Here is a 27,794-nt window from a genome sequence, read left to right on the forward strand (position 1 = left end):
GAAGAAGGGTAAAGCAGTAAGAGGAGAGGCAAACGTGGGCATGAGATCTGCATTGGCTTTCGCTCATTGTTTCTCCAAGTAAGTAAGAGGAGCGGGAAAACGTTTTTTTCCCCCTTTCTTTCTTTCTAAAAGAAGGAAGGAGGGTGGACAGGGGCTTCAAGGATCGAATGGATGGACAACAGAGTTCCTCGACCCGAGCCTTGAATGGCCTGCGGGACCGACGCACTCTTGCAGGTGACCTGCATCCAGCAGCCACGCTAGGCTGCTCACTGCCAGCAGGTATTCATTTCAACACATGCATGTAGAAACCCACCACCACGGCTGACCCTGCGGACTGGTCGCCAGTCAATTGTAGGGCACGGATAGAGACAAGACGACCACGCTGTCATTGAGCAAACGTTGTTTGTTCTGTCTCAGAGACGAGAAAAGCTCGTGCAAAAATCTTACTTTACTGGTCTAAATTGAATGTTTCGTTCACAAAAACAGAAACAAACTTTACTGACTAGTACACATGTGTCTTGAGATACGAGTGACTGGACGTCTCTATAGCCATTGCTAGTTTGGCCCTTTTTTTTTTTTTTTTTAATGATTATACTTGCTTGCAAAATTTCAATATAAGAGCACTGATAAGTTCAATTAAACTTAAATTTCCAAACAGGCAGCAGTTTGGCAGATATTTGAACACAAATGCTGTCGCAATTAATCTAGATATTTTTTTCCTAATGTCTACCATTACTAATGTACCCTAAAGTTGATACTTGATTATTATATTATGGTGCTAATGCCAGAAGGAGAAGCACAGTGTTGACCTAGGTGTAGCAGAAAAAAATGTGGTAGAGATGTAACTTTTATTAAAATGTTGTTTAATAATGTCATTACTGTAGGCTTTTATAAAGGGATGTTATAGTTCTGTTTTTCTAAGTAAAAATACATTTCAAACGTTTTTGTTTAATATTTTGGAAGTTGACACTTTAATTTCAATGGGATAATTATAATAATGATAATTTTAATGAGATAATTTGAGATGTCGTGTGAGTGTTTTGAGTTGCGAGGCTGGTCGCGAAATGACTTAAACTCGTATGCTAAGGCACCACTACATTTTGATAGACATCAGGCGACAAGTATTCTTTTATTTATTGCACCCATAGCTGTACCTTCACTGCAGATTCTGCATGGACTTTCACTGAAATGCAAAGTTGCCTCTGTTTCATCTAAATGGATTGAATCTTTCAGGTTTGCTTTTGTCAACAGCCCATGTTGACTTTTTGCACAGTACTGTCACTAAACGTCAAACTTGTGTAAAGTGCTACGGCTGTGAGAGAGAGGAGAATTTGCTACCCTAGAAGTAGTAATAATGATAATCATTATACTACGTGTGAAGAAAATGTCGGTTCTAGTGCATCAAGGAGTTGTTGTACAGCAGGGCAGGTAAGTGCATGCCTGGGGTATGTTCATGTTGCTTGAGAGTTTGTTACAAACTGTATGGTTCTGGGCTGCTCTGATATTCAACGCAGGATTTCTGTCTGCGTCTCAGCTGCAAACTTTAGGAGGGAGACGGTTTGGCTTATAAAGACACATTGAACACGTTTGCGAGCACAATTAAAACTAAGGCTGCTGTGATTCATCAGCAGTCTGCCATGAGAGGCTAAACTGAGGTGACTGCCACACTGATGATTAAATGCTCTGTCATGTCAAATGTGTGTATGTTGCTGCGATCTTCTGAAATAATGATTTTCAGTGTAGCTGGTGAATGCCGACAGACATCTTGAGTGCTTACCTTTTAATTACAGTACCTTATGAAGTAGTATTGTTTAATATAACCTTTATAGATCCTACATTCACTGCTTACCATGAAATAAAAAGTGTCCCGAAAGTGGCTTCACAGGTCCTTTTTTTATCTAATGGAAGAGCACTTAATTTTATTTTGCCTGTCACTACATCACACGGATAGATGAACGGGGACATTGTTGAATATATATTTATCTCGCAAATAGTGTGAACTGTGGTGTCTTAGGACACAAGTGACTTGACTTAAAAGTTGCCATTATTTAGTTTGAGATATAAAACTTAAACTCACTTCAAAACAGATGAACTTTACATAAACATAAATATAAAATGTTAAATATATATAATATTAAATATATCTTATGTCTTCATAGATTTTAATAGTCCTCCGGTTAAAGTTTATTATCAAACCAAAATTAAAATAAGTAGAATTGCATGTAGAACGATTAACTTAATTTGAACAATGCACAATGTCTACAGTGTAGGTAGTGATGCTATAATGCCTGAACCACTTTCAAATACAAAAGGTGCAGCAACATATGCAGACCAACAATGTAACAATACTTATGTCGTATCTGAAGAAAAAAAAAAAATTGGCCATTTGAGTCTCAATGTGCGACTGCAGTTTTACATTTTGGGACCAAAAGTTTTGATCAAAAAAAGAAATATTCAAAGATATCTGTACAGTAAAGTAGCAAAGCATTGTACATGATTACCTCCCTACACAGTTGACACATAGAGATGAAAGACCGTCTTCCCTGACCCACTTCTGTCTGTCTGTAGGCCACTTGCCGTATCATCTGCCACTCTAGTATCGTGGGCTTTGTTTTGGGGTCCAGCATGACTCTATATTCACTGTGGGTAGGAATCCTAGACAGTGTTTTGGTAATTTGTTGTACTTGCACAGTTGAGTAAATTTGAAATCTAGGACGTTTTGCAATGCTGGAGGCGTGAACCATGAACCCCGCCAACTTCTTTTGCATCAATAAGCAGTCGGCTTCGCATGCCCTTTGATAGCGTTGTGCTTGTGGTACACTGCTCGTCTTTGACCTGACAGAAAGCAAAGTTGTTTTAGTGGATTGTGAAAGTCATTTGCGTGGCTGAAATCCGTTCTAGAATTTAACAATATTTGACAATGTCTATTTTGCCTATTTCTCCAAAATATTTCAAATGCTTTTATTGACGTTTTTGCCACTATTATGCTTCATGATTGAGTTTTTCTGTTGTTTTTTTCTTTTGGTGGCATGTGGTCTAAAAAGCAGTGGTCTTAAAAGCAACCTGTGTACATGTGTGAAATTGAGTTTCTTTGATTGTCTCTGGCCTCGGCTTAGCTGCCAATTTGAGAGGAATGTAGGGACAAGTAATCTTAGGAATGTAGAAAAATTTCTGAAAGTATCTGAGGGTCTGATTTGGCGACTGAGGGGAGGTAAGGTAGCCCTTGAAATTGGAGATGAACTTGGAAGTTGGACGGTTGAAAGGACCGCCTAGTGCAATACACCGATAATGACATTGAATAATGTTCTTTGATTTGGGGATAATTGAGAAAAGAAATAAGTAAAAATTCTATTTAGGCATTAATTTCTTCTGCACAGCTGTGAATATTTGGCAGACTTGAGCTGCTTAAAGCAGGAGCCGTGAAAATACGGTAGCCTGAGGCGAAAGCTGCACACACCTGTGTGTTTGAATAAAATTTTTTTTTTTTTTTTTTTTAATTATTATCAGTCTTTGCAGTGAAATGTTATCCTGACACAAACTCAAATAGGTCAGTGTATTTGTGTCCTTCTTGGCTTTACTTCAGTGAGTTTAGTATTGGGACAGTAATTGTTGGACAGTCAGTTTTTCAGGTGTGTTTTACGTTTGAAAATGTAACATGTCCCAACATGTCGAAACAATAATCGGGCTGAGTCCAAAGTGCCAGTGCTCATGTTAGGAGGGAGAAAAAAACAGTACCGGAAATAAATAAATTTTAAAAAAAAAACATGCAAACTTTATAAACATATTTCATGCTCCACGTAGTTATAAGACATTCTTAACTAATAAGGACTGAAAGTAAGTGGAGTGAATTCTCTTATGGAATTAGAAAATGCATGAAATATATCTTCAAGGCATTAACACTAAAAACATTTACACAAAGCATTTTACTTTTATATATTAGTTAATATTCAGTATAATAATCAGTTCTAAAAATAAAGACTATTTTTTTTTCTATAAGGTGCATCTAACTATAAGCTGCACAAACCATTTTTCTTCTTTTTTTTTTTTTAAAACAACAACTGCAACGGACACTAAGCCGCAGATAACCACATTATACAGCATGGGATATTTGCGCCACACAGCTCATTAACCTGTAAAAAAATTCAATAATAAGCCATGCTGAATACAGGACGCAGAGTTCAAAGTAGGATAAAAAAGTAGCAGATTAGAGGAGAAATTTGAAAATTACGGCAATGAAAAGGAAATAAATTTGGTAAAAGACCGAGATGCATTTTAACCCACCCAATCATAGTTGGAATATCTTCAATCATATTATCAATTAAATAAAAAATTGGACTGAATGAGAAATAATGAATTTGGTGGTGAACTCTAGGATGTTCATGGATTGACATTGATTTCACGTCTTAATATGCACACATGTTTGAGAGGAGGCTGACTAAAGGATTACATGACCCCATGGAAATTAATTTACCTTGCCAAGAGTTCAATTGTCCCCTCGTCACATAAAAGAGACTTGTTACAGTAGAAGAAGAGACAGTAATATGGGTGGGTGCATTGGGGCAACGGTCCAGGCTCTCTTCACGTTTACTCGTGAGATGGTTGCTGTTTTTTCCGGGCTGTCTTATATTTCTGTTGCCCCCACACCCTGTGTGCCCCATCCCTTACAGTCTCAACTCGATCATTACTTGTGTGTGTTGGCCAAATACATCGCCAGAATGTTGCACGTGTCTGGGTGAGTCATTTCTGAGGCTTTGCTGTGTAGTTTTTTTTTGGTTAAGCCAGTTCCTGCCCACTCTGCAAAAGCTCTGAGACCCCCTACACTCCCAAGACCTGAATTAATTTCACCATGTCAGCTCTAGTCCTGTTTCCAGTTTTTTTTTTTTTTTTTTTTTTTTTTACAGCCTGAAGGCCTGTCAAGTCGAGGCTCATGTTGATGTTGTAGATGATAGTGGTATGTACAATATAGTTTTTGATCTATTCCTGTTATTCGTGGACTGATCACACTGAAATTTGGTGTGTATATTCCAGGGATGTATTCACATCGATCCCTAGAGTCTGAGTTTTGATTTTATGAATCGAAAATCGGGGCTGATTAATTAACTGCGGACGTATTGTTGCCTGCACGTTAGGAATTAGCAAGTAAAGGGCATGTGCGCACATTGGTGCTTGTTTTCTCAGCCACTTTGTCAGACAGCGGTGAGGTGTACATTTGCTCTGGGCCTACAAGTACCAACAACTACAATTACTTTTGGTAATTATAGCAACCATCATTATTATTCCGTAATGAAACATAAAAGATCATGATTCTGACATGCACAACTTGGGAGAAATCATAATGTGTCAAAAATATGAAAAAAACATACTAAATCTAACATCTAAAGAAGATTCATCACTCACTACAGATACTGATTGTATTAATGTGTGTGTGTTAGTTCACTTATGGCTTGCTTTGACCAATCAGTCAGAGGACGGAAGGAAGTCATTGAGGTCCCATGCCTTGTCCTTATGTAAATAAACCTGAAATCAGATTGTTTAAAGAATCAGCACCGTTACTAATACAGTATATTTTACAGTTCATTGTCGACTGCTGATTCGGAAGGCTCTAAGCAGATTAGCATGGCAAGTAACCAAAAGAGGCTGAACTATGGTCAAAAAAGCAAAATCAAACACCCATGCAGATATTGTATGTTGGAAAAATTCCACAAGTTCGCTTTCCCCAGGCGGAATGATAATGGTGCGTGTGTGCATGTGAGTGTTAGTGTGTGCAAACAATGTAATTAGCATGCTGTTGTGATCTCACGCGCACACACAACACCATCATCACACACACACAAGCAGCTCTCACCACACTGTGACTAACTAAACCTCTATGATGTGTCCTGATGGGTCCGGCAATATTAAAAACCACGATAGAGTTGATGAAGTATAGAGAGACGATCTGGCCTTCCCATGATGTGTATTTTTTTTTTTTTAAATTACTTTCAGAGCAAATATTACATATTACAAATATTATTACAAATTGATATGACCGAATATTTCAACATTCACACAATCCTCAAATTAGAGAAAAAAAAAAAAAAATCAATAAATAAAGCATAAAACAGTGCAGTCATTACGATAATGGTACCGTGTCACCTAAAAATTAAGTGGATGTTATGTCCTCACGTTTTTACAACCACTTTAGCTCAGTTGTTAATTTTTACATTTTTCCTAATTTCTTCCCCCAGTTGATTTGTACACGTTGCCGGTCACGTGTATTGTGGGAAAACGTATGAAATTATTTATTGTAGTGTCACTTTTTTCTATCACAAATGATGGTAAATTCAAGATTAAAGTAGGGACTTTTTAAAATCCCACTTTAATTCATAACACACTTCATCTACTGTATCGATAACCTATGGTAGTTTAACAAGAATGACAAATTCCAATAAATATTTCTTTGAAACACTTGTTGAGCTGTACTGATGTAAATCAGGACCCTCTGTACTACCTTGACCAAAATCCAAATTCTTCTTTTTACATTTGGAAAGAACATTCTAGCATGTTGCAATTGTATATAAGAAAAGAATAACGATTAAAAAAACAAACAAACTATAAAGACATTTAGCCTTTAGAGTATTCCAGTAATAATGAAAATAGAAAATAGGCACTAATTTAAGAGAATCAAATAATCTGACAAGGGAAAAAAAATCATGAATTAAACAAGTACTGTAAATAGTAAATAATTAAAAACCAAATGTGAAGTAATTTCATAACATGCCAAATAGGGTCACAATTAAAGTAATTAAACTTTGTCCAACAAATAAAGCATGAAAAAAATCATTTATATGTTGTATATTTGACAAAATAATCGCGTTTCCGACGTTCGAGCCTGAAAGGGGACGAACCCGGAAGTGATATGTCACACCGAGAACAGCGATTGCAGCGCTCCATACGGCCGCCATACAAAGCCATTCAAACAATGATTCAAACTGCGATATAAGCGATAGATCGAGCGCAAGGGAGGAGATCCAAGTTTTTGAAGAGTTGGAGGAAGAAGAGGAGGTTGGAATTTTATGTTGGACCTAACATGTACAGTATTAGCCAGACGCTAATCAGGATGCAAACAATGTGCCTAGACTACCTGACATGGAATGGCGACAAGGCCCATCGAGATTACAAGACTGGTAAGATATAGGCTGTTATTATTTTCATGATTTGAAGATGCAGGCATTTGCACATAATTTTATGTTTTTGTCTATCTGATGACTTTGTTTAAAAAAAATAATAATAATCAGACTTCATGTTCATTTTGGCAGATCCGGCAGCTCTCGTGAATATAAAATAATAATATAAAAACGTTGTGGGGAAAGAAGGAGATGAGTCGTTGATGGCTTTCTCCACTTTATTGTGGCAACAATAAGAAAACAAAATAATAGTGGACTGCTGCCACATTCGACCAAGAAGTTTTGCTTCTCACTCATCTCCCCCTCGCCTCCTACTACTCATAGCTCTCCAGTCCAAGCGTCTCTTAAACGGATTGTGCATAGTGTATTGTTATGAGCTTTTTGTTGACAAAGGTATCGAGATGGAGCTAACAGTACGAACACAGCTTGGGGCTCTCGGCAGTAAGTGGCGTCTAATGGCGTGAGGAAATGTAGTTTTTTCACACAAGCGAACAGATTACAAAGCATTACTTCACTGTTGTCCCGAGACTACATTTCCCATGATTCACTGCATGACCTGCGCCGCTCGCTGATTCCCTGCAAGATTGACTCAATGGCTACGCTACACCAACACGCTAGTTGTCAACTGTCACCTGTCAGCGGCTCTCGTAAAACACAAACTAGAAGGCTATCATGCGATCACCGTGAAAGAAACGCCGAACCGTCCAAAACCAATGCAATGCTTGAAGCATGAAGGTGGAAATACATAATACAAGTACAAATAAATGTGCACAAACTCACCGGCGTTGTGTGTCTCTTACGGCAAAGTGACCGTGAATTACCGCGGCGCCAACCCTCTTATATGCACATCCACACCCTTTTCCCGATTGACAGTGGTTTAACCCTTTCGGACAAGATCGTAGATGATGTACAATTTAAAACACGCTTAACCTAGCGAACGCAACAACAACTATGATCGGGGATTGCCACGAGTAAGCTTTCGGCTAACGTCGCTAACTTCTACTGTTCATTCCACAACAGTTGGCAGCTCTGCTTTGACAAAGTCATGAGTCATCTATCCAAAAATCACACTTACTTTTTGGCAAATCCTTGATCATAAGCAGACCGGTTGAGGAAGCAGGCATCTTCGAAGTCTTTGTAGCAGAGAACACGATTCGATGATGGCGTGAAATTCATTCGCTTAGTGCAAACAAAAGATGTCCATTTACGTGCCCTGCTATCCTTCAGCCACTCATACAACTTTTCTTTAGAAAACAACAAGCAATACATCGCCAAACACCGCCGTGGCATCTGACCGAGAAGCAATGCAACAATACTGTGTGTATGGCGGACTTCCCTCGCAGTTCTCGGTGTGACGTAATTTCCGAAGATTGTCGAAGAAAAGCATTTTCGTTGTCAAGGGCGTTGCTATGGGTTAAACAAAGAATCTGGAAGGGTTGCGTTAAAAAAGTTAATGAAAATATGCTAATAATTGTTTAGCCATTGATATTATTCAAAAACATGGTTGGCCAACCTTACTTCACATTTGGTCTTTAAATAATCCTTAGACATTAAAAATAACTTTTTTTTTTCTCCCTTTTAATCTTTGTCAGAAAATTCTCATTCTCATCTCAGTGATAACGAAGCAATATAAATTACAAAAATACAAAGTAAAGGTGCAGAGTGCGTGAGTACATAAAAAAAATGAATAACGTTTTGTATGTATTACCCATATACCACAGTTTTGTGTTCTGTGACTCAGACAATAACTCACTGAAATTGCAGGAAAGATGTACATAACTATATATCCACAGCCTCAACCTAAACGTCATAGCACTTGAACAATAACTACAGGTTTTCTTTTTTTTTTTTTTTTTTTTTTTTGCTGTGTGAGGCAAAAGGAAATGGCAAACTGCTTAGCTTGCAATTTTTGTGTTAAACTTGCAGCCAGCCATGGGTTGATTGATTGCCCCCTGCAGACACATCAGTGCCTCCAATAGACAAAGTGAAATTACAGGGTAAAAATAGCAGTCTGCTAATTGTAGCACAGGGAAGATGAAATGTCTCTAGAATAAGATTTCGAATTTGTGATTTGATCCTTGGAGCATAAGGAATATACAAGTGGAAACATAAGGAACGGAATCATATCATTTGATCTAGTTTTTTTTATTTTGAGACAGCCTATATATATGCAGCATAAATACAGTTTGATGTCTAACCTGGAATGTGCCATAAGAGACGATGCTGGCCACTGATCACGTGTTATTTTGCAGTTAGGCTTCAACTATTATGACCTAGTAGCTGCACCGTTTGAGCAGATCAGCGTAAGTGCTTCCCACCGATTTTGAGGTGTCTGCCAGGCTCAAACATGCATAAAGACACTCCTTGTCTGGGAACACATTACTGTTTGTGTGCACTTCCTACCTACCATGTGTGTGTGTGTGTGTGTGTGTGGGGGGGGGGGGGGGGGGGGGGGCTAAAGCAGAGTATCCTGACTGCCCGAGAACAGGTGTGACTTTCCAACAGCTGCACATTGACAACACATATGATTCCATAAAGAGGAAGTTGAAGTTTCATTTCCTGTCGCTGCAGGCAAACAAAATTTGGATTTTTCATATTAGTGGTGCAGGATAGAAATATATGGTCGTTTGGTTAGATGAAAGTCTTGCATTCAAAACAAGAAAGACTATAGGCAAAAAATACAAACCGCTATGACGTTGGGCATTCACTATGTACATGTAAATAGAAAGAAAATTTAATGATTTGAAAGTCTTTTTCAACCAATAGTCACTACAAACACAACTCTAATTGGACAAGGGGCTAGATCTCTGTTGTCGTGTTTTGTGTTTCTTAATGCACCACATATTTTCAATGAAATACGGGTCTAGAATACTGGCAGGACAATCTAGTGCTCACGTTTTTCTCCATGATAGGGATTTCTTTGTGTCAATCGGAAACATCAGTCAGAACGAACCAAATTCCCATGTGGAGACCCTCAATGGTCAATTCTTGGACCAATATTATTTAACATCTACGTATTTGCTTCCTCTAGCTCAGATTATGGAACAGTATGACATCTCCTATCACACCTATGCAGATGACACACAACTCTACATTTCTGTGTCCCCACATGATTATAGTCCTTTACTCTCCCGAAGTAAATGCATTCATCAAATCAATAAATGGATATGCCAGAATTTTCTCCAGCTAAATGTGGAGAAGACAGAAGTGATCAAAGATAAGCAGGCACCTTAGCACAATATCACTTACAGCTACAAATCAAGTCAGAAATCTTGGTGTAATTATTTGCTCAGACCTAAAATTTGATAGCCATCTAAAGTCTGTCACTAAATCTGCTTATTACCACCTAAAAAATATAGCCAGAATTAAGGGGCTTCTAACTCAACAAGAAATGGAAAAACTTACGCATGCATTAATTTTCTGTAGATTGGACTATTGCAAAGGTATATTTACATGTCTTGATAAAAAATCAGTCAGGAAGCTGCAGCGAGTACAGAATGCTGCAGCCAGAGTCCTCACAAATACAAGGAAACTGGACCACATTATACTGGTTTTGAAATCATTACACTGGCTTCCAGTGTGTCAAAGGATAGACAATAAAATACTACTGCTCGTCTACAAAACACTTAGCGTAATTGCCTTGGACCAAAATACATGCTTGATTTGTTACATTCCTATGAAACATCTAGACCCCTAAGGTCGTCTCCTGTATGTTCCAAGAACAAGAACTAAGCAGGGTGATGCTGCATTTAGTTATTATGCTTCTCACCTCTGGAACAAGTTACCTGAAGGTCTGAAGTATGCTCGAACTGTTAGCTCCTTTAAATGAGGGCTAAACACACTTTTGTTCATCACAGCATATCCATAAATGCCTCTATATTTCAGGCTATTTGCTTTCTATTCCTCGTGTGCTTTATCTCCATTGCTGATTTCAATTATTATTATTATTATTTTTTTTTTTTTTAAAATTCTATTCGTGATTAAGTGCGATTTTTATGTATAATTTTATTTCCTGTTTCGATTGTCTTTTCTTTTTTTACGTTCTATTGATTTAATGTGATTTTTATGATCTTCATGTGATGTAAAGCACTTTGAATTGCTTTGTGTTGAATTGTGCTATATAAATAAATTTGCCTTGCCTTGCCTATGACGCCACGCTGGGGTAATACGTGTCGAATATCAGAATGTGGCTGAACCCGCAGGTGGGGATGTTGGACGTGGCTGTCCCCGAAGTCTCTTCCAGATACAGATGTGCAATTTACACGTACCATCGTTTTTAATAAACCTCATGCTGTCATAAATGCTGTTTTTTTCTCATTTATCATTCTGTTCATAACAATCTGGTTGATCCTACCCCTCTTTGGCCCAGATAAAACACTGTCCATGATTACCTAATACATAACAACTTGTGCCAACAACTTACGTGCGTGCATCGGGGCATTGAACGAGATCGTTAATTAGAATTACAAGACATGGCGTAGGAAGAGACCAGACTCAAATGTGTGTGTTACACTTACGCATGCATGTCTGGAATTGTGTCTAACTAGCATACACCCTGCACCAGTTCATACAGGTATATTGCATATTTTACATATTATATAGTACAGTATATATCAACTGTACATTTTAGAGTGATATTTTATTGCATCCAGCCTAAGGCACACCTACAGTGTACAAAAATCATCCTGCCATCATCCATTTACATTCATAGGCTTCACCAGTGAGGTGGATGGTTCACTTTAGTAAAGAAGTGTTCAGATTAAAAAGATTTTTTAACAATAGTTTTGGGAAATGCCGTAATTTCCGCACCATAGAGCGCGTCTTGACAGTAAGCTTTACAACCCAAACTTATCAAAATTTTAGAAAAAAAAATTCTCAAATACAGTACTAAACCTGACTATAAGATGCATGTGTCCATACCTTAATATGGGATATTTATTAATGAGATGGGACACAAACTTTTGACTGATCAAAAATATATGTGCTAACCCAGTTAACATCAACATGCTGTGTGTGTCCTCTGCATGCAGCTTCCTTTAACGGAGCCACACACCAAAAGTCCTGCTAGTCTTCTCTGAGGCAGTCTGAAAGTTAAGTCTTAAATCAAAAATAAATAGATAAAACATTTCACTACATTTACATTTCAGTTCGTCATTATGATTTCCCTGTGTAGGAGCATAGTATATAATGGTTACATTGCAACACTCGCATCCACTGCAGTGGACAATAAGAGTTTTCAGTGAACCTTTGGGCAGAGAGTCTGGCTTTGGGAGAACATGAAAAGAAACAAACAAAAACAAACAAAGAAAAAGACACTCATGAAAAAAAGCACATGTGCTTTGCTGTGCGCATACACTGCTGGCCAAAAGTATTGGCACCCCTGCAATTCTGTTATATAATGCTCAATTTCTCCCAGAAAATGATTGCAATTACAAATGCTTTGGTAGTAATATATTCATTTATTATGCTTGCAATGAAAAAACACAAAAGAGAATGAAACAAGATTAAATCATTTGACACAAAACTCTAAATATGGGCCGGAGAAAAGCATTGGCACCCTCAGCCGAATAGGCTACATGGTATCACAACCTTTAGACAAAATAACTGCGAACAACCACTTCCGGTATCCATCAATGAGTTTCTTGCAATGCTATGCTGGGATTTTAGACCTTTCTTCTTTGGCCAACTGCTCCATGTCTCTGAGATTTGAAGGGTGCCTTTTCCGAACTGCCATTTTCAGATCTCTTCACAGGTGTTCTATGGGATTCAGGTCTGGACTCAGTGCTGGCCACTTTAGAAGTCTCCAGTGCTTTCTCTCAAACCATTTTCTAGTGCTTTTTGAAGTGTGTTTTAGGCCATTGTCCTGCTAGAAGACCCGTGACCTCTGAGGGAGACCCAGCTTTCTCACACTGGGCCCTATATTATGCTGCAAAATTGGTTGGTAGTCTTCAGATTCCATAATGCCATGCATACGGTCAAGCAGTCCAGTACCAGAGGCAGCAAAGCAATCGCAAAACATCAGGGAACCTCTGCCATGTTTGACTGTGGGGACAGTGTTTTTTTCTTTGAAGGCCTCGTTTTTTTCCCTGTAAAATCTATGTTGATGCTTTTTTCCAAAAAGCTCTACTTTTGTCTAATCTGACCAGAGAACGTTCTTCCAAAACGGCTTTGGCTTTGGCTTTCTCAGGTAAGTTTTGGCAAACTCCAGCCTGGCTTTTATACGAGTCTTGGTCAGAAGTGGGGTCTTCCTGGGTGTCCTACCATAGAGTCCCTTTTCATTCGGACGCCGACGGATAGTACGGGTTGACACTGTTGTACCCTCGGACTGCAGAAAAGCTTGAACTCGTTTGAATGTTAGTCTAGGTTCTTTATCCACCATCCGCACAGTCTTTCGTTGAAATCTCTCGTCAGTTTTTCTTTTCCATCCACATCTAGGGAGGTTAGCCACAGTGCCATGGGCTTTGCACTTATTGATGAATCTGCGCACGGTAGACAACATTCAGGTCTTTGGAGATGGACTTGTAGCTTTGAGATTGCCATGCTTTCTCACAATTTTGCTTCTCAGGTCCTCAGACAGTTCTTTGGTATTTTCTTTTCTCCGTGCTCAATGTGGTACACACAAGGACACGGAACAGAGGTTAAGTAAACTTTAATCCATTTTAACTGGCTGCAAGTATGATTTGGTTATTGCCACCACCTGTTATGTGCCACAGATAAGTAACAGGTGCTGTTAATTACACAAATTAGAGAAGCATCACATGATTTTTCAAAGGGTGCCAATACTTTTGCCGGCCTCTGTAAAATGATAATGATTTAATTTCTTTTCCGTTCTCTTTTGTGTTTTTTCATTGCAAGCAAAATAAATGAAGATATTACTACCAAAGCATTTGTAATTGCAATCATTATCTGGGAGAAATTGAGCATTAATTGACAGAATCTCAGGATTGCCAATACTTTTGGCCAGCAGTGTACCTAATCCAAATCCTAATATATTTCCTGTCTTTCTTCCTCAGCTTGTGTTTGAGCAGCCATGCTTCCCTGGTATGGATCTCCTTTTCCTGATTTCCAGGCCCACCAACACACGTTGCACTGCAGAGGAGACTGTCTCAGCATGTGGCTCCCCGGGCCGGGCGAATCAGCGGATTTGATCACAGAGCCCCAGGATGACAAGCTTCTCTCCCACCAGTGTCCCCACAAACATGTGGCTGTGTGCCAGCAGGAGACCTTGGCCTTCATCAATCATCAGCCCCTAGCAAGTGCTAAACTAAATGGACACGGTTCTTCGTATGAACAACATTGTGCCACTCAAACCCTAGCCATTGACACCTTCGAAAACCCACAAAGTGAGCTGATTGACTGGGCACACAACTACCTCGGAACATGCAAGGAAGATGATCCGATAATTTCAAATTGTTGTCTGACGAGCATGGGCGACGTCAAGTGTTCATCTCCGCTAGATAAGACTGATGGAGGAGTACAAAATGTTGCATCAGTATTTCGTCCTCACCATGTACCTCCTAGTCTCCCTTTGGCCTTGCCACTCTCCACGCTTCATGCGAACAGAGACTCCTGGGACTCCCAGATACCTTGCACGCCATCCCCACCTGAGGGTTCAGAGTTTCAAAGCTTCGATTTCTACCTGCCGCAGCGGCGGACATCTCAAAGTTCGCTTAAAGAAAAGTCCATCCGTGAGTATGCTCTTCCGCATCACATTTATTAGGCATCCTATCGACATACATTATGTCATGTTATTGTTTACAGGCCGTAAGATGCAGGTTTATTCTCCAGACAGCCTCAGTGATGACTCTCTCAGCAGTCCTGTCCTGGATACTGACTTCCTTTTCCCTGGAACTCTCACACCTTTCCTGGGTGAAGACCTCAGTGGGCAATCCTCACAAGAGACAAATACCAGTTCTTCATCTACAGATGCTACCCCGGACCTCAAGAACCTCAGCCCAGATGATATTCTCCAAGTACCAACAGAACGGCTGCAGATTTTTGAGGACTCACTACCAGGCGTGAGAGAAGACAGTTTGGACACATCAATGGTTACAACGGGGGGCAGCATCATGCCACGCAGTCGTCAGGTAGACCACGAGCGTCGACGCTTCTCAGCCTCAGAACTGATTTCTAGACTCCAGCTGTCCCAAAGGAAGAATTCCTTCACATTGAAGCTGGGAAAGTCACTGTCGGCTCGAGTCGCCTCCAGGGACCGACAGAATTCAAGCAGTCTGAGCCCAGACTGTGAGTATTTCTAAAGTATCCTTGAAAAGGATGGGACATCAATTGAACAAATTATTTTCCATTAAAATTGCAATACAATATGTAATACATAAAATAAGGAAATACAATAATTTTTTTCAGATGTAAAAAGAAACTGAGCCAAGGCAGATGTAATAGAGCGATTAACCTGGCGTGTGGCGTAAAGTAAAATGTCATGAAAATGCTATAGATGTACATAGTTCCATTGAATTTTTTTCTTAATTGCTTTTGCACATTTTTTAGATAAGCCCAACTCAAAGCAACGGGGTTCAGGAGTCTACAGTGATAGCGCCCCCCACAGTCCTGTAGGACCTGCACCACCACTGCCTAGCAGTGACAATGGAGTGGGAACACATTGGTGGAGCACCAAGCTCGGGTGAATATTTTAGCACGCAAAACAACAGCATTTTTGCATAGACTTGTTTGATTATTATTTCTCATAAGATGGCTATACATGATGCTTAAACGATGGTAGAACTTATTGAATACAGTGTATCACAACAGTGAGTACACCCCTCGCATTTCTGCAGATATTTAAGTATATCTTTTCATCAGAGAACACTGACAAAATGACACTTTGACACAATGAAAAGTAGTCTGTGTGAAGCTTATATAATAGAGTTAACTTATTTTCCACTTAAAATAACTCAAAATATAGCTATTAATATCTAAACCCCTGGCAACAAAAGTGAGTACGCCGCATAGAAACTACGTACATCCCTAAAAGTCCAAATTGAGTACTGCTTTTCATTTTCCCTCCAAAATGGCATGTAACTCGTTACAGGAGTGCTGTCAGCATTGCTGCAGAGATTGAAAAGGTGGGGGGTCAGCCTGTTAGTGCTCAGACCAAATGCCGCACTCTACATCAAATTGGTGTGCATGGCTGTAAATCCAGAAGGAAGCCCGCCCGTCTCATCAGACCATAGGACATGGTTCCAGTAATCCATGTGCTTTGTTGACATGTCTTCATCAAACTGTTTGCGGGCTTTCTTGTGTACCGTCTTCAGAAGAGACTTCCTCCTGGGGGTGACAGCCATGCACACCAATTTGAGTAGAGTGTGGCGTATGGTCTGAGCACTAACGGGTTGACCCCCCCCCCCCCCCCCAACCTCTTCAATCTCTGCAGCAATGCTGACAGCACTCCTGTCACGAGTCACATGACATTTTGGAGGGAAAATGACAAGTAGTACTCAATTTGGACATTTAGGGATGTACGTAGTTTCTATGCGGTGTACTCACTTTTGTTGCCAGGGGTTTTGATATTAATGGCTATATTTTGAGTTATTTTGAGGGGAAAATTAATTAACTCTATCATATAAGCTGCACACAGACTACTTTTCATTGTGTCAAAGTGTCGTTTTGTTAGTGTTGTCCCATGAAAAGATATACCTATCTGCAGAAATGCGAGGGGTGTACTCACTTTTGTGATACACGGTATAACGTGAACCTCTGCTGATTTGCAGTTCAGTATTCTTTAATTCAATTTTTTGCATTATTTTATGAACGTATTCTCAGCTATTCGCTGAAAAACAACTTGTACATTTTATTTCTGTAATGCTCCAACATACCAAGAAATTTGGGACAAGATTGTGTTTTACTGCACTAATGTGACCACCTTCATGGCAGAATTAGAAAGAAGTCCATTGACGAAGATTCCTGCACAGCGCCTGCTGTCGCTTGCTCCAATCGTCTATCAAGGTTCTTGCCGAGTTGTAAGTTAAAATGGTTACTAACAACATCATCAACGGCTGCTACTTGAAAAGTTTTTCTGTGTTCCCCGTAGCAATCCTGTATCAAGAATACAGCGACGTAGCCATTAACAGGGAGATCCAAAGGCAACAGGGCAAAGAGTTGGGCACCGAGGAGGAGGGCCTTAGGGACGAGGGTTCTGACGGGACCCTGTCTCCATCCAGTCTATCTCCTTCCAGTTCCTTTTGCTCATCACGAGGTTCCGCTTTTGCTCTATGGCAGGATATCCCGGATGTGCGCTCTAGTGGTCAGCTAGACAGCTTCAGCAATGAGCAGAGAAAATTACAAGAGGTTGCATAAATGGGCTTTTGTCCTGTGTCCTGGGACCACTTGTAAAAAGACTGTTCCTTCATCTCTTTAGGCCAAATTTGAGCTTGTGACATCTGAGGCCTCATACATACGAAGTTTGACAATTGCTGTGGATCACTTCATGCTGTCACAGGAGCTCTCCGAATGTCTTGGTGCTCAGGATAAACAGTGGCTCTTCTCCAAGCTGCCTGAAGTCAAAGATGTCAGTGAGAGGTGAAGTGATAAGGTGCTCATCTGTGTTTAAACATGTTTGTCATGACGGTGAATCCAGCGCTCCTAATTACTTTTAGGTTCCTTCAAGACTTGGAGCACAGGCTGGAGCAAGACATCCTGCGCTTTGACGTGTGTGACATCGTTCTTGATCACTGCCCGGCTCTGCGCCGGGTCTACTTACCTTATGTAACAAACCAGGCTTACCAAGAGCAGACCTATCAGCGTCTCTTGTGAGTATTTTTTTTCTTGTTGCTGAAGTCACATCTTCTCCTTCATGAGTGCTAATTCCCTGATTAAACTCATGATAAATATTTTAGTTTTTTTTAGGTTTTTTTTTTTTTTGCTGGAATTAATTCATGGCATGATTTACAGCATGATTGAACCAGAAAGTTGAATGATTTCTTAACCCATTTCAACCCACCTGTCATAATAGTGACCAAAAACAAACACTCAGGTGACTTAAAGTTCCGCACTGAGACCCACAATTTGGCCAAATTTCAAAATTGTCCGATATGCACGAGTGATACATACTTGGAAAGCTTAAAATCTCAATTTTCTGGGCAAAGAAAAATTTTGAACAGGAGGGCATTTTTATTTCTTTATTGATTTTAAACAGCAAAACCCTATCTGGAGGCGAGGGCATGAAAGAGCAGAATTAAAGACGCCATGACTTTAACAAGATATTATCGCGTGCTTACCTTGTTTCCATAAAAAAACTCCATGTAGCATGTGTCACTGAGTGTCAAGACACAGCTGTGAATGGCCACAGCTGGATTTTTGGGGATTTTATGGGTGAAATATGGTAATATAATATGGGTCGCGATGCAGCAATCACAGACATCAAGGAGTGGTTGAGTTTTTCTTTTTCATGTATTTACCCTTTTAAACGTTTTTTTTTTTTTTTTTCAATTTCTCTTGCATTCATGCGTGCATGGCTCCAACAGATACCAGAAACAACATCCGACATCTCCGTTCAGAAGAGGGATATCCTAGGGACAGCTAAGATCCTGCGCGAAACCCTCAAACTCCCAGGCCTCTGGTAGAGGACCCGAGCTTGAAAGGAGAGACCATACCGCCCGGGTGGGCGAGACGACGATTTAAAAAAAAATAATAATAAATAAATACTGTGTATATGTATATATATTACAAAAGTGAGTACACCCCTCACATTTCTGCAGATATTTAAGTATATCTTTTCATGGGACAACACTGACAAAATGACACTTTGACACAATGAAAAGTAGTCTGTGTTCAGCTTATATAATAGAGTTAATTTATTTTCGCCTCAAAATAACTCAAACTATAGCCATTAATATCTAAACCCCTGGCAACAAAAGTGAGTACACCCCTTAGACACTACGTACTTCCCTAAATGTCCAAACTTGTGTACTGTTTGTCATTTTCCCTCCAAAATGTCATATGACTCGTTATAGGAGTGCTGTCAGCATTGCTGGAGAGATTGAAGAGGTGGGGGCTGTTAGTGCTCGGACCATATGCCGCACTCTACATCAAATTGGTGTGCATGGCTGTCACTCCAGGAGGAAGCCTCTTCTGAAGACGGTACACAAGAAAGCCCGCCCGTCTCAACAGACCTTAGTACAAAGTACATGGTTCAATCTCTGCAGCAATGCTGAGAGCACTCCTGTAACGAGAAAATAAATTAATTCTATTATATAAGCTCCACACAGACTTTCATTGTGTCAAAGTGTCATTTTGTCAGCGTTGTCCCATGAAAAGATATACTTAAATATCTGCAGTAATGCGAGGTGTGTACACACTTTTGTGATACACTGTATATATAAAAATTATCGTCTCGCCCACCCGGGCGGTATGGTCTCTCCTTTCAAGCGCGGGTCCTCTACCAGAGGCCTGGGAGCTTGAGGGTTCTGCGCAGGATCTTAGCTGTCTCTGGGATTGCATTCTTCTGAACGGAGACGTCCTGGTATCTGTTGGAGCCATGCACCCAGCTTGGGGGTTACTGCCTCTAGTGTCCCGATCACTACTGGCACCATTGTTGCCTTCACTCCCCACATTTTCTCCAACTCTTCCTTCAACCCTTGATATTTTTTCCAGATTTTCGTGTTTTCCTGATGTTGCTATCCACCACCAGTGTAGACGTGCCTCAGGCAGACTACACTAGGACAGATAATTTTCTCAAGGGCATTTTGCTGACTACCGTAATTTTATACCTGACCACACTTTATTTAAGGTGCGTTTAAGGCCCCCCTGCTTCTGCAAGGTACGCCTGCATTTGCGCAAACTATGCATACGTAGAAAGGAGAAGCCTCATGTGTTACATCATCGTTGCGCGCTTTACCTCTGAACCGGAAACGCATTACTCGCCGGCGGGAAATTTACTACACCTTCAAGACCAGGGCTCGGGAACTCAGTCTTGTGATCACTGTTTTTTTCATGATCGCAATTGAACGCATCATGCAGGAGCGACAGTGAGTGAAGGGAGGGCATGCAGGGCTTTAATGAGCTGTACCTGATTTGTGATTGAAATAAATCTTTACAAAACCACAACAAAAGCCTGACATCGTTACTTGGGATGTTACAATCGATGCTCAGTTACTCTCTAACCACTTGGAAAATAACAAACAGAAACATGGTGTGGCGTTGCGCATATTTCCTGGAAGTGGAAACTCCAGCAAGGAGGGTTTGTGCATAACAGCAGCGCTCCTGGAAGTGGCAACAGTTTTGACAGGTGGAAATGTCAACAAAATGAAACTGATCTAGCGCCTCTGTGACTTGGGGTACTATGCAGTTCATTTTTCGAGGTTTAGTTTTCCTCTACGCCTTTCTGTATACTCTAGTTCGGCCGGCATTGTGTTTGGAGGGGCCAGCCCCGCTGCTGGCTGATTGGAGACGATGAACTAATCCGCGATGGGAGGACCACAAATGGGCACTGAATTGAAGCATACTAGTATTATTGCGACGTACGTTTGAAGGTTCTAGAAAAATGTGTGAATGCATTATCAGCTCATCACAGTTCGTTCAAGTCGAGCCAGCCCGCCCGTGGAAAAGAAAAGAGGAGCAGGAACGCCAAGTCGTGATCGTCCACCTCTATTGTTGGTAGCTGGAGTTGTCCTTGGACCGAAGGGTCAGTGGTTCGATTTCCGGCTACAACTGTCCACCGTCGAAGTGCCCTTGGGCAAGGCACTGAACCCTGATTTGCCTCCAATGGGCTGACAGCGCTTTGCATGGCAGCAGCCCCATTGGTGTGTGAATGTGTGCGTGAATGCGTAAATGTGTGCTAATGTAAAGCGCTTTGGGCATGGTAACCATGCAGATAAATGCGCTATATAAGTACTGTCCATTTACCATTTACCATTTATTGTTTACAATGCCGTCATGCCGCACTAAAAGTAGCAATGGCACGCTCCATGATGTCACTTCCTTAGTGTCCGATTGTTGTACAGGGATTGCAGTCCATATTAAGGCGTGGGTAATATTACCCGCCTACATTATCCGTGTAGCAACCGATCCAGAGAAGTGGTATACTAGTGTGGCCGACATGCCGTATAGTCTAACTAATTACACGTTTAAGGCCATTATCCGTCCTAGTGTAGATGTAGCCTGCAGTTTTCCTGGAATAATTCAACATTTCTCATCTTATGTCAAAAGGCAGGAGAAGGCTCGCTTCTCCACCACCTTGGCCCGTCTGGAGGAGGACAGCGTCTGCCAAAGACTACCTTTGACCTCCTTTCTAATCCTCCCATTCCAGAGGATAACTCGTCTTAAGATGCTGGTGGAGGTACACTTGAAACACTACACCCAATCTATATCGTTTTTTAAAAGCCAATCATATAAACATAAACTGGCCAAGATTGGGATTCTCTACTCTCAATCCTCGACTTGAGATCTTGATGGGTTGCATCTAAAAGAATGTCATAATGTTTGTAGAACATCTTAAAGAGGACTACACCAGGCTCCAGAGATGAGGACACAGCGACCAAGGCTTTCAATGAGCTAAAAAAGGTACACTGCAAAATTGACCCGCAAATATAAGACATTTAAGACATTCAATCATCAGCCGCTTATTCATCACGAGGGCCATATAGTATAACATTTTGACAGGACACAGCCAGAGATAGAAACAAGTGAAATTATCTGTCTATGCATTAAGAAAATTACACTTGATTAGATTTCTTGCAATAAGAAAAATATGCAGGCTGTGAAATAAATGGTGGAATACTCATGCCACAAATACTAAAACCCCTTTATAATATTATTTTTATTTATTTATTTTATTAATTTTATCATGATAATATTAAACCCCCTTCTTGCGAATTCGTTCCATTACTGATCAAAGCAGAAAAAAAAAATCACAATCTTAAAACAGACCAACGAAGCCAGGGCTCACACTCGTCCTAAATGGTGGCATTTTGTCCCCCAAAATTTAAAGGAACCTGGACATGTGAAATGCGATAGGGATGTAAATCACCAATTATTCTAGTATGTTTGTTGGATGAGATGTCGATTCTTTGGACAATGGTTCGTTTTTTGCCGATATTACTAAATCTGCCACAATTCTGTTTTGATTCAATGCGATTGAAGGACCTTTGATCGTTTTAATACGGAATTATATACACATTAACACAATCAGTTACATTTCACCTAAAACGATAAAAAATACGTTTTTTGGGGGGGGGGGGGGGGCTATCAGCTGACTATAAGCCTCACCCACCAAATTTTTACAAGAAAACTGCATTCATTCATATACTCTGTAAGCTGCATTGGACTTGAGCCACTGGGGTCCACATTGTATCATGAGATATTAACACAAAAAGATATGCAGCGTCTTTAAACTTTTTATTTCTGCGTTGCACTAACTATCATGTGAACAAAAAGCCTACCAGACAATCCTAACTCTAGCTATTGCCTTGTCTTAGATCATTAAGGAGTGCAACTCCAGTGTGCAGTCCATGAAGAGGATGGAGGAACTCATCCACCTCAATAAGAAAATTCATTTTGAGGGCAAGGTGACATGCCTTTTGCGTTCTGTTGATTGCCAGTGTCTTCCTTGATATTTTTAAAAGGATAAAAATATTTTCTGTCCATTCTGACCATATGTGATAATTCCTTTCCTTCTAGATCTTTCCTCTGATTTCTCAATCCCGCTGGCTGGTGAAGCACGGTGAACTTCTCGAGGTGGACACGCAGACCATGAGTATTTCTGGATCCAAGTTCAAGTTGCCCACCAAGCCAGTGTATTTGCACTTGTTCAATGACTGCCTTCTGCTCTCCAGGAGGAAAGAGTATGTAACAGGACTCTTGATTTTTCTTAATGAAATTGTTTCCCATGTTACCATTTATGGGAAACCTTATCTGTTCATGAGAATGGAATTTAAATTAGAAGGAATGGAGAATGTCTGTCCTCAGTTGTCAGATTTGTAAATTGTATCCAAACTGTGTATGATTGTGTTGTAGCACATGGAGGTTCTTGGTATTTGTCCACGCCAAAATAGGTGAGCTAAAAGTGAAGGATTTGAGTCAGAAGCTGAAGGGAATCTCAGGCTTCATCTTCCACCTTCAGTTATGTGAAGGACAGCAGCTCAAACATCAGATTCTGCTCAAATCACACACTGAGTGAGTACTGAAGGGATGCATACAATAAAGTACACAGTTCGAAAGGGGTCAATCCCAACTGCAGTATAGTGTTTTGGTATAACATTTATATTTTAACTTAAATAATCAGATAAAATTAAAAATTGTAAAATGAACAATTGCCCTTTTCTATACTATACTTAAGACCTTATTTGATTCATGAATGATATAAGAAAATGAAGGTATACTGCAGTGGGAATTGAATAATTTTGAACAAAACTGTAACTAGATGCTTCCATGAACAATTTGGTCTAAGTGTTTGCATTTTTTAAATTTGTCTACATCAAGGAGCGGGAAGCAACGATGGATTGCAGCAATGTTTCCCTCTAATCCTCAAGAAGACATCGAGCAAGCAAGCGAGAACTATGGTGACTACACAGTTTAAGTCACTCTGAAACATGCAAATTCTCAAATTTCCTTCCCTCCTTTCAGACATGTCTCAGGTACAATGCATTCGAAGCTATCAGGCACAAGAACATGATGAGTTAACACTGGAAAAGGCAGACATTCTTCACGCCAAGACTATCACGAGTGACGGTGAGAAAACTTGTTTGAAATGTTTCGCTTTGTCAACGGCTAGATCAGGGGTGTCAAACCGATTCCACAAAGGGCCGCAGTGGGTCCTGGTCTTTGTTCCAACAGATCCAGCACAGACAGTTCAACCAATGAGGTTACGCCATACTATGCCGTTATTTTTGTGCCACTATTCTAAGCGAGCAATGATAGAGCACAGAAAATAGATTTCGAGCACAGAAAAATATATTGAGTGAGTAATCAAAGATGATGAGCAAGCAATAATAGATTTTGAGCACAGAAAATAATATTGAGTACAAATATGTATACAGTGGTACCTCTACATACGAATTTAATTCGTTCCAGGACCTTGTTTGTAAGTCGAACTGGTCGTATGTCGAGCAGGATTTTCCCATAGGAATACATTATAATTCCATTAATTTGTTCCAAAGCCTAAAAACATACACTAAATTCTTAATAAATACTGCTGGCACTGTTACAAATGGCAATTAAACATAGAAAAACAAATAAGTTATAAATAAATAATTCAGAATAATATAATAATAATAAGAAGAATTAATAATTATTCCTGTAAATAATGTAACGAATCGGATTCTAATATGGCGGACACTTTTTACTGTCCCTGAACGCACCGCGAATGCTGACGTCTCAGTGAGATAGGTCGGTGCGGTAGAGATAATACTTTCGTTTTCTTGAGAGCAGTCAACTGCTTAAGACAATGGGCGTTTTGTGTTGGATAAGTTCTTAAATAAATGATAAAAACGTGACGAAGCTGGCGATTTCCTTGGCAATGTTACCACAATAATAATTGTCACCTTAACTTATAAATAGTGGCGAACGGTGGTCGGAAGAGGACAATGGAGCTGTATTGTTGAGCCAGTTCAGGGACGCGCACCCCAAGCTCATATTTTTCTATAACTTGCATCTTCATTTCAAAGGTAAGCATCACTTTTTTCCTTGTTTCTCCAACTTTATCAACTTTTTTTGAAAACTGTGTTGATTTCTCACACAAGAAAATCCACCGTGCGTTCGTTTGCAGTGCTGTCATGTCGTCGTATTTCGAGCAACTCGTCGGATGTAGAAACAAATGGCGGCTCAAATTTTACGTCGGATGTCGAAAAGATCGTGTGTCGAAGTGATCGTATGTAGAGGTACCACTGTATATACATATATTCGCTGTGCTCCATAATTGTGTTTGCATGTTGGTTTTACCCGCTCAATTCCCCCTTCCTGCTTTCCTTCAATCTCTCTACCCCTGCGCTCGCCGGTTTGTTTTCTCTATGCTCTCAGTTTGGCACACACACTACAAATGTGCCACGAAGGCAACCACTTAAGCTGGCGGAAGTACACCGATTGGCTGTTTGCCCTCCAATTAGATCACTTGTTACGTTTACATGGAGAAAGCAAAGGAGACAGATTTGGATGGGAGAAGGATGCCTTCTTTGGAAACAACGCAATAGAACAAGAAGTTCTATAACATGAGACAATAATCATAATAATAAATACTGTTGTATGTTGTTTCCAGGCGTTGAGAGATTGAGCGAGAATGGGAGGGGGGAATTGAGCTTGTTAAACTAACATGCAAACACAATTATGGAGCAAAGTCTTTTTTTTTTCTTTTTTTTTTTTCTCAATATTATTTTCTGTGCTCAAAATCTATTGTTGCGCGCTCAAAGTAGTGGCACAAATATAACGCCATACCAGTGCAGCCCTTTGAGGACTGGTTTGACACCCCTGGGCTAGATAGTCTACTGGATGCACTGCAGGAATCGCGTGTCAACATACACATGTAAAAGAGCAAAGATTTTTGTCACATTTCAGTAAAAATAAGAAAATACTAGGGCTGTCAAAAGATTTAAATTTTTAATCGAGTTAATGACAGCTTAAAAATTAATTAATCGTAATTAATCGCTATTCAAACCATCTATAAAATATGCCATATTTTTCTGTAAATTATTGTTGGAATGGAAAGCTAAGACACAAGACGGATATATACATTCAACATACTGTACATAAGTACTGTATTTGTTAATTATAACAATAAATCAACAAGATGGCATTAACATTAACATTCTGTTAAAGCGATCCATGGATAGAAAGACTTGTAGTTCTTAAAAGATAAATGTTAGTACAAGTTATAGAAATTTTATTAAAACCCCTCTTAATGTTTTAGTTTTAATAAAATTTGTAAATTTTCAACCAAAAAAATAAACTAGTAGCTCGCCATTGATGATATCAATAATTACACCATGCTCACGGTGCTTAAACCCATAAAATCAGTCGCACCAAAGCGCCAGCAGAGAGAGACAAAAAAACATAAGTAACAAGTGTGATTGACACTGTGCTGTCATTTTATTCTTTTTGAGCGGGGCATGTGTTTTAATTGCGTCAAATATTTTAATGTGATTAATTTAAAAAATGAATTACCGCCCGTTGACGCGTTCATTTTGACAGCCCTAGAAAATACATTGACTTTTTTTTATTTACTTGTATAAAATAGAATACATTGGCACCTTAAGATCATAAATCACTTTATAAAAAGCAGCAGTTTGCCAGATAGAGAACACTTAAAAATTCTTGTATCACGATGTGTCACTGTCCGTCTAAACGAGCATAACTTATCTACTGTACAAATGTACAACCCTGACCATGGGAGCTCAGCTTCACACCCTGTTGTGCCAACCACGAGGACACCGTGCCCTCTATTGTCTATGAGCCAGCTGAAATAGACATGAGTAGAATTTTTTTAAAGTATTTTTTTTCTTCAATGATCATAAGTGAGAAAACATTTCCCCCAAATTAATAATGACTTCCTCTATTTAATGGTAATGTATTATTTTTTCTTTCAGGTTGGGTGGAAGGCATCCGGCTATCTGACGGAGAATGGGGCTGGTTCCCCAAATCCTATGTAGAGGAAATCACGAGTCGCAGCGCACGTCTCCGTAACCTTCGAGAAAATATTCGCATCAAATGTGTCACGCAAAAACTGGAAGGAGAAGACTAGCCAATTATTAAACATTGCTAACTATTGGCCATTGGGGGTCGGGGGGGCTTGTGCGAGTGTTCTCCGGTTGCATGCTGTATATACATTTCTGAAATTACTAATGTAACAAAGCTCTTAACACTTCCTAGAACATGATACTTTGTGATAAATCATTGTGTGCAGGTACATTGTAAAAAATACAACTTCCAATAATGCTAACTTAAAATTTTAAGTAAGCACACCTTCACTTTTTGTCTGTGATTTGTTCATTTTTATTATTTGAACTCATCTTTGTTCACTTGATGAGTTTTGCTAACTTGAATTATAAAAATTTTGTTGTTCTCAGTAAGCAGAACTGGAAAAGTTAAGCTGCACTGACATGGGACTTTAAATTCATCTTACTTAAGATTTGGATTTGTGCTTATTTGGAATGTTAAGTTGCGTGAACTTAGCCCTAGCCTTACTCCTTTTGCCTTTGGCAATAACTTACCTGATAACTGTGGAGCTCACTTTCATCAGCTTTGTGCTGCCTTTGGAGAGAACCAGATTTGAAACCCATTTGGGATTTATATATATATATATATATATATATATATATATATATATATATATATATATATATATATATATATATATATATATATATATATATATATATATATATGTCAGTATATATAGAGAGAGTATGTACCCAAATTAAGTCTGGTTTACCATACTTAAAATTTTACATCCTGCTTACTTAACATAAATATCATTACTATATTAATTATGCTCTCTTAAAATTCTGGGTATTCGGAATTTTCCATCAAAACTTGCAAATGAAGTGAAATAGGTTGACTTGAAATTTCAAGATCTGATAAATTTTATTATTTTTTTTTTTAACTGTGTAATACATTCACGCACAGACAGTTTAACCAATGAGGTTTCTGCTGAAACAAGCAGAACCTGACTGCATCAAATGATTACTG

General features: G+C 39.5%; 1 protein-coding gene across 1 annotated transcript; it reads left to right on the forward strand.

Moving 5' to 3' along the window:
- Positions 1-27,367, forward strand: arhgef19 (Rho guanine nucleotide exchange factor (GEF) 19). The gene is made up of 16 exons (XM_057829307.1): positions 1-279; positions 14,180-14,854; positions 14,928-15,410; positions 15,672-15,804; positions 17,055-17,140; positions 17,212-17,468; positions 17,539-17,699; positions 17,777-17,929; positions 21,327-21,456; positions 21,606-21,680; positions 22,595-22,684; positions 22,797-22,960; positions 23,133-23,291; positions 23,598-23,677; positions 23,742-23,846; positions 26,693-27,367. Exons 2-16 carry the CDS (start codon positions 14,197-14,199, stop codon positions 26,845-26,847), a joined length of 2,889 nt encoding a protein of 962 aa, XP_057685290.1. The 5' UTR covers positions 1-279; positions 14,180-14,196; the 3' UTR covers positions 26,848-27,367.
- Positions 27,368-27,794: the final 427 nt, after the last annotated feature.

The sequence above is a fragment of the Corythoichthys intestinalis genome, chromosome 2 (genome assembly GCF_030265065.1).
Source record: "Corythoichthys intestinalis isolate RoL2023-P3 chromosome 2, ASM3026506v1, whole genome shotgun sequence".
NCBI classification, from domain to species: Eukaryota; Metazoa; Chordata; class Actinopteri; order Syngnathiformes; family Syngnathidae; genus Corythoichthys; species Corythoichthys intestinalis.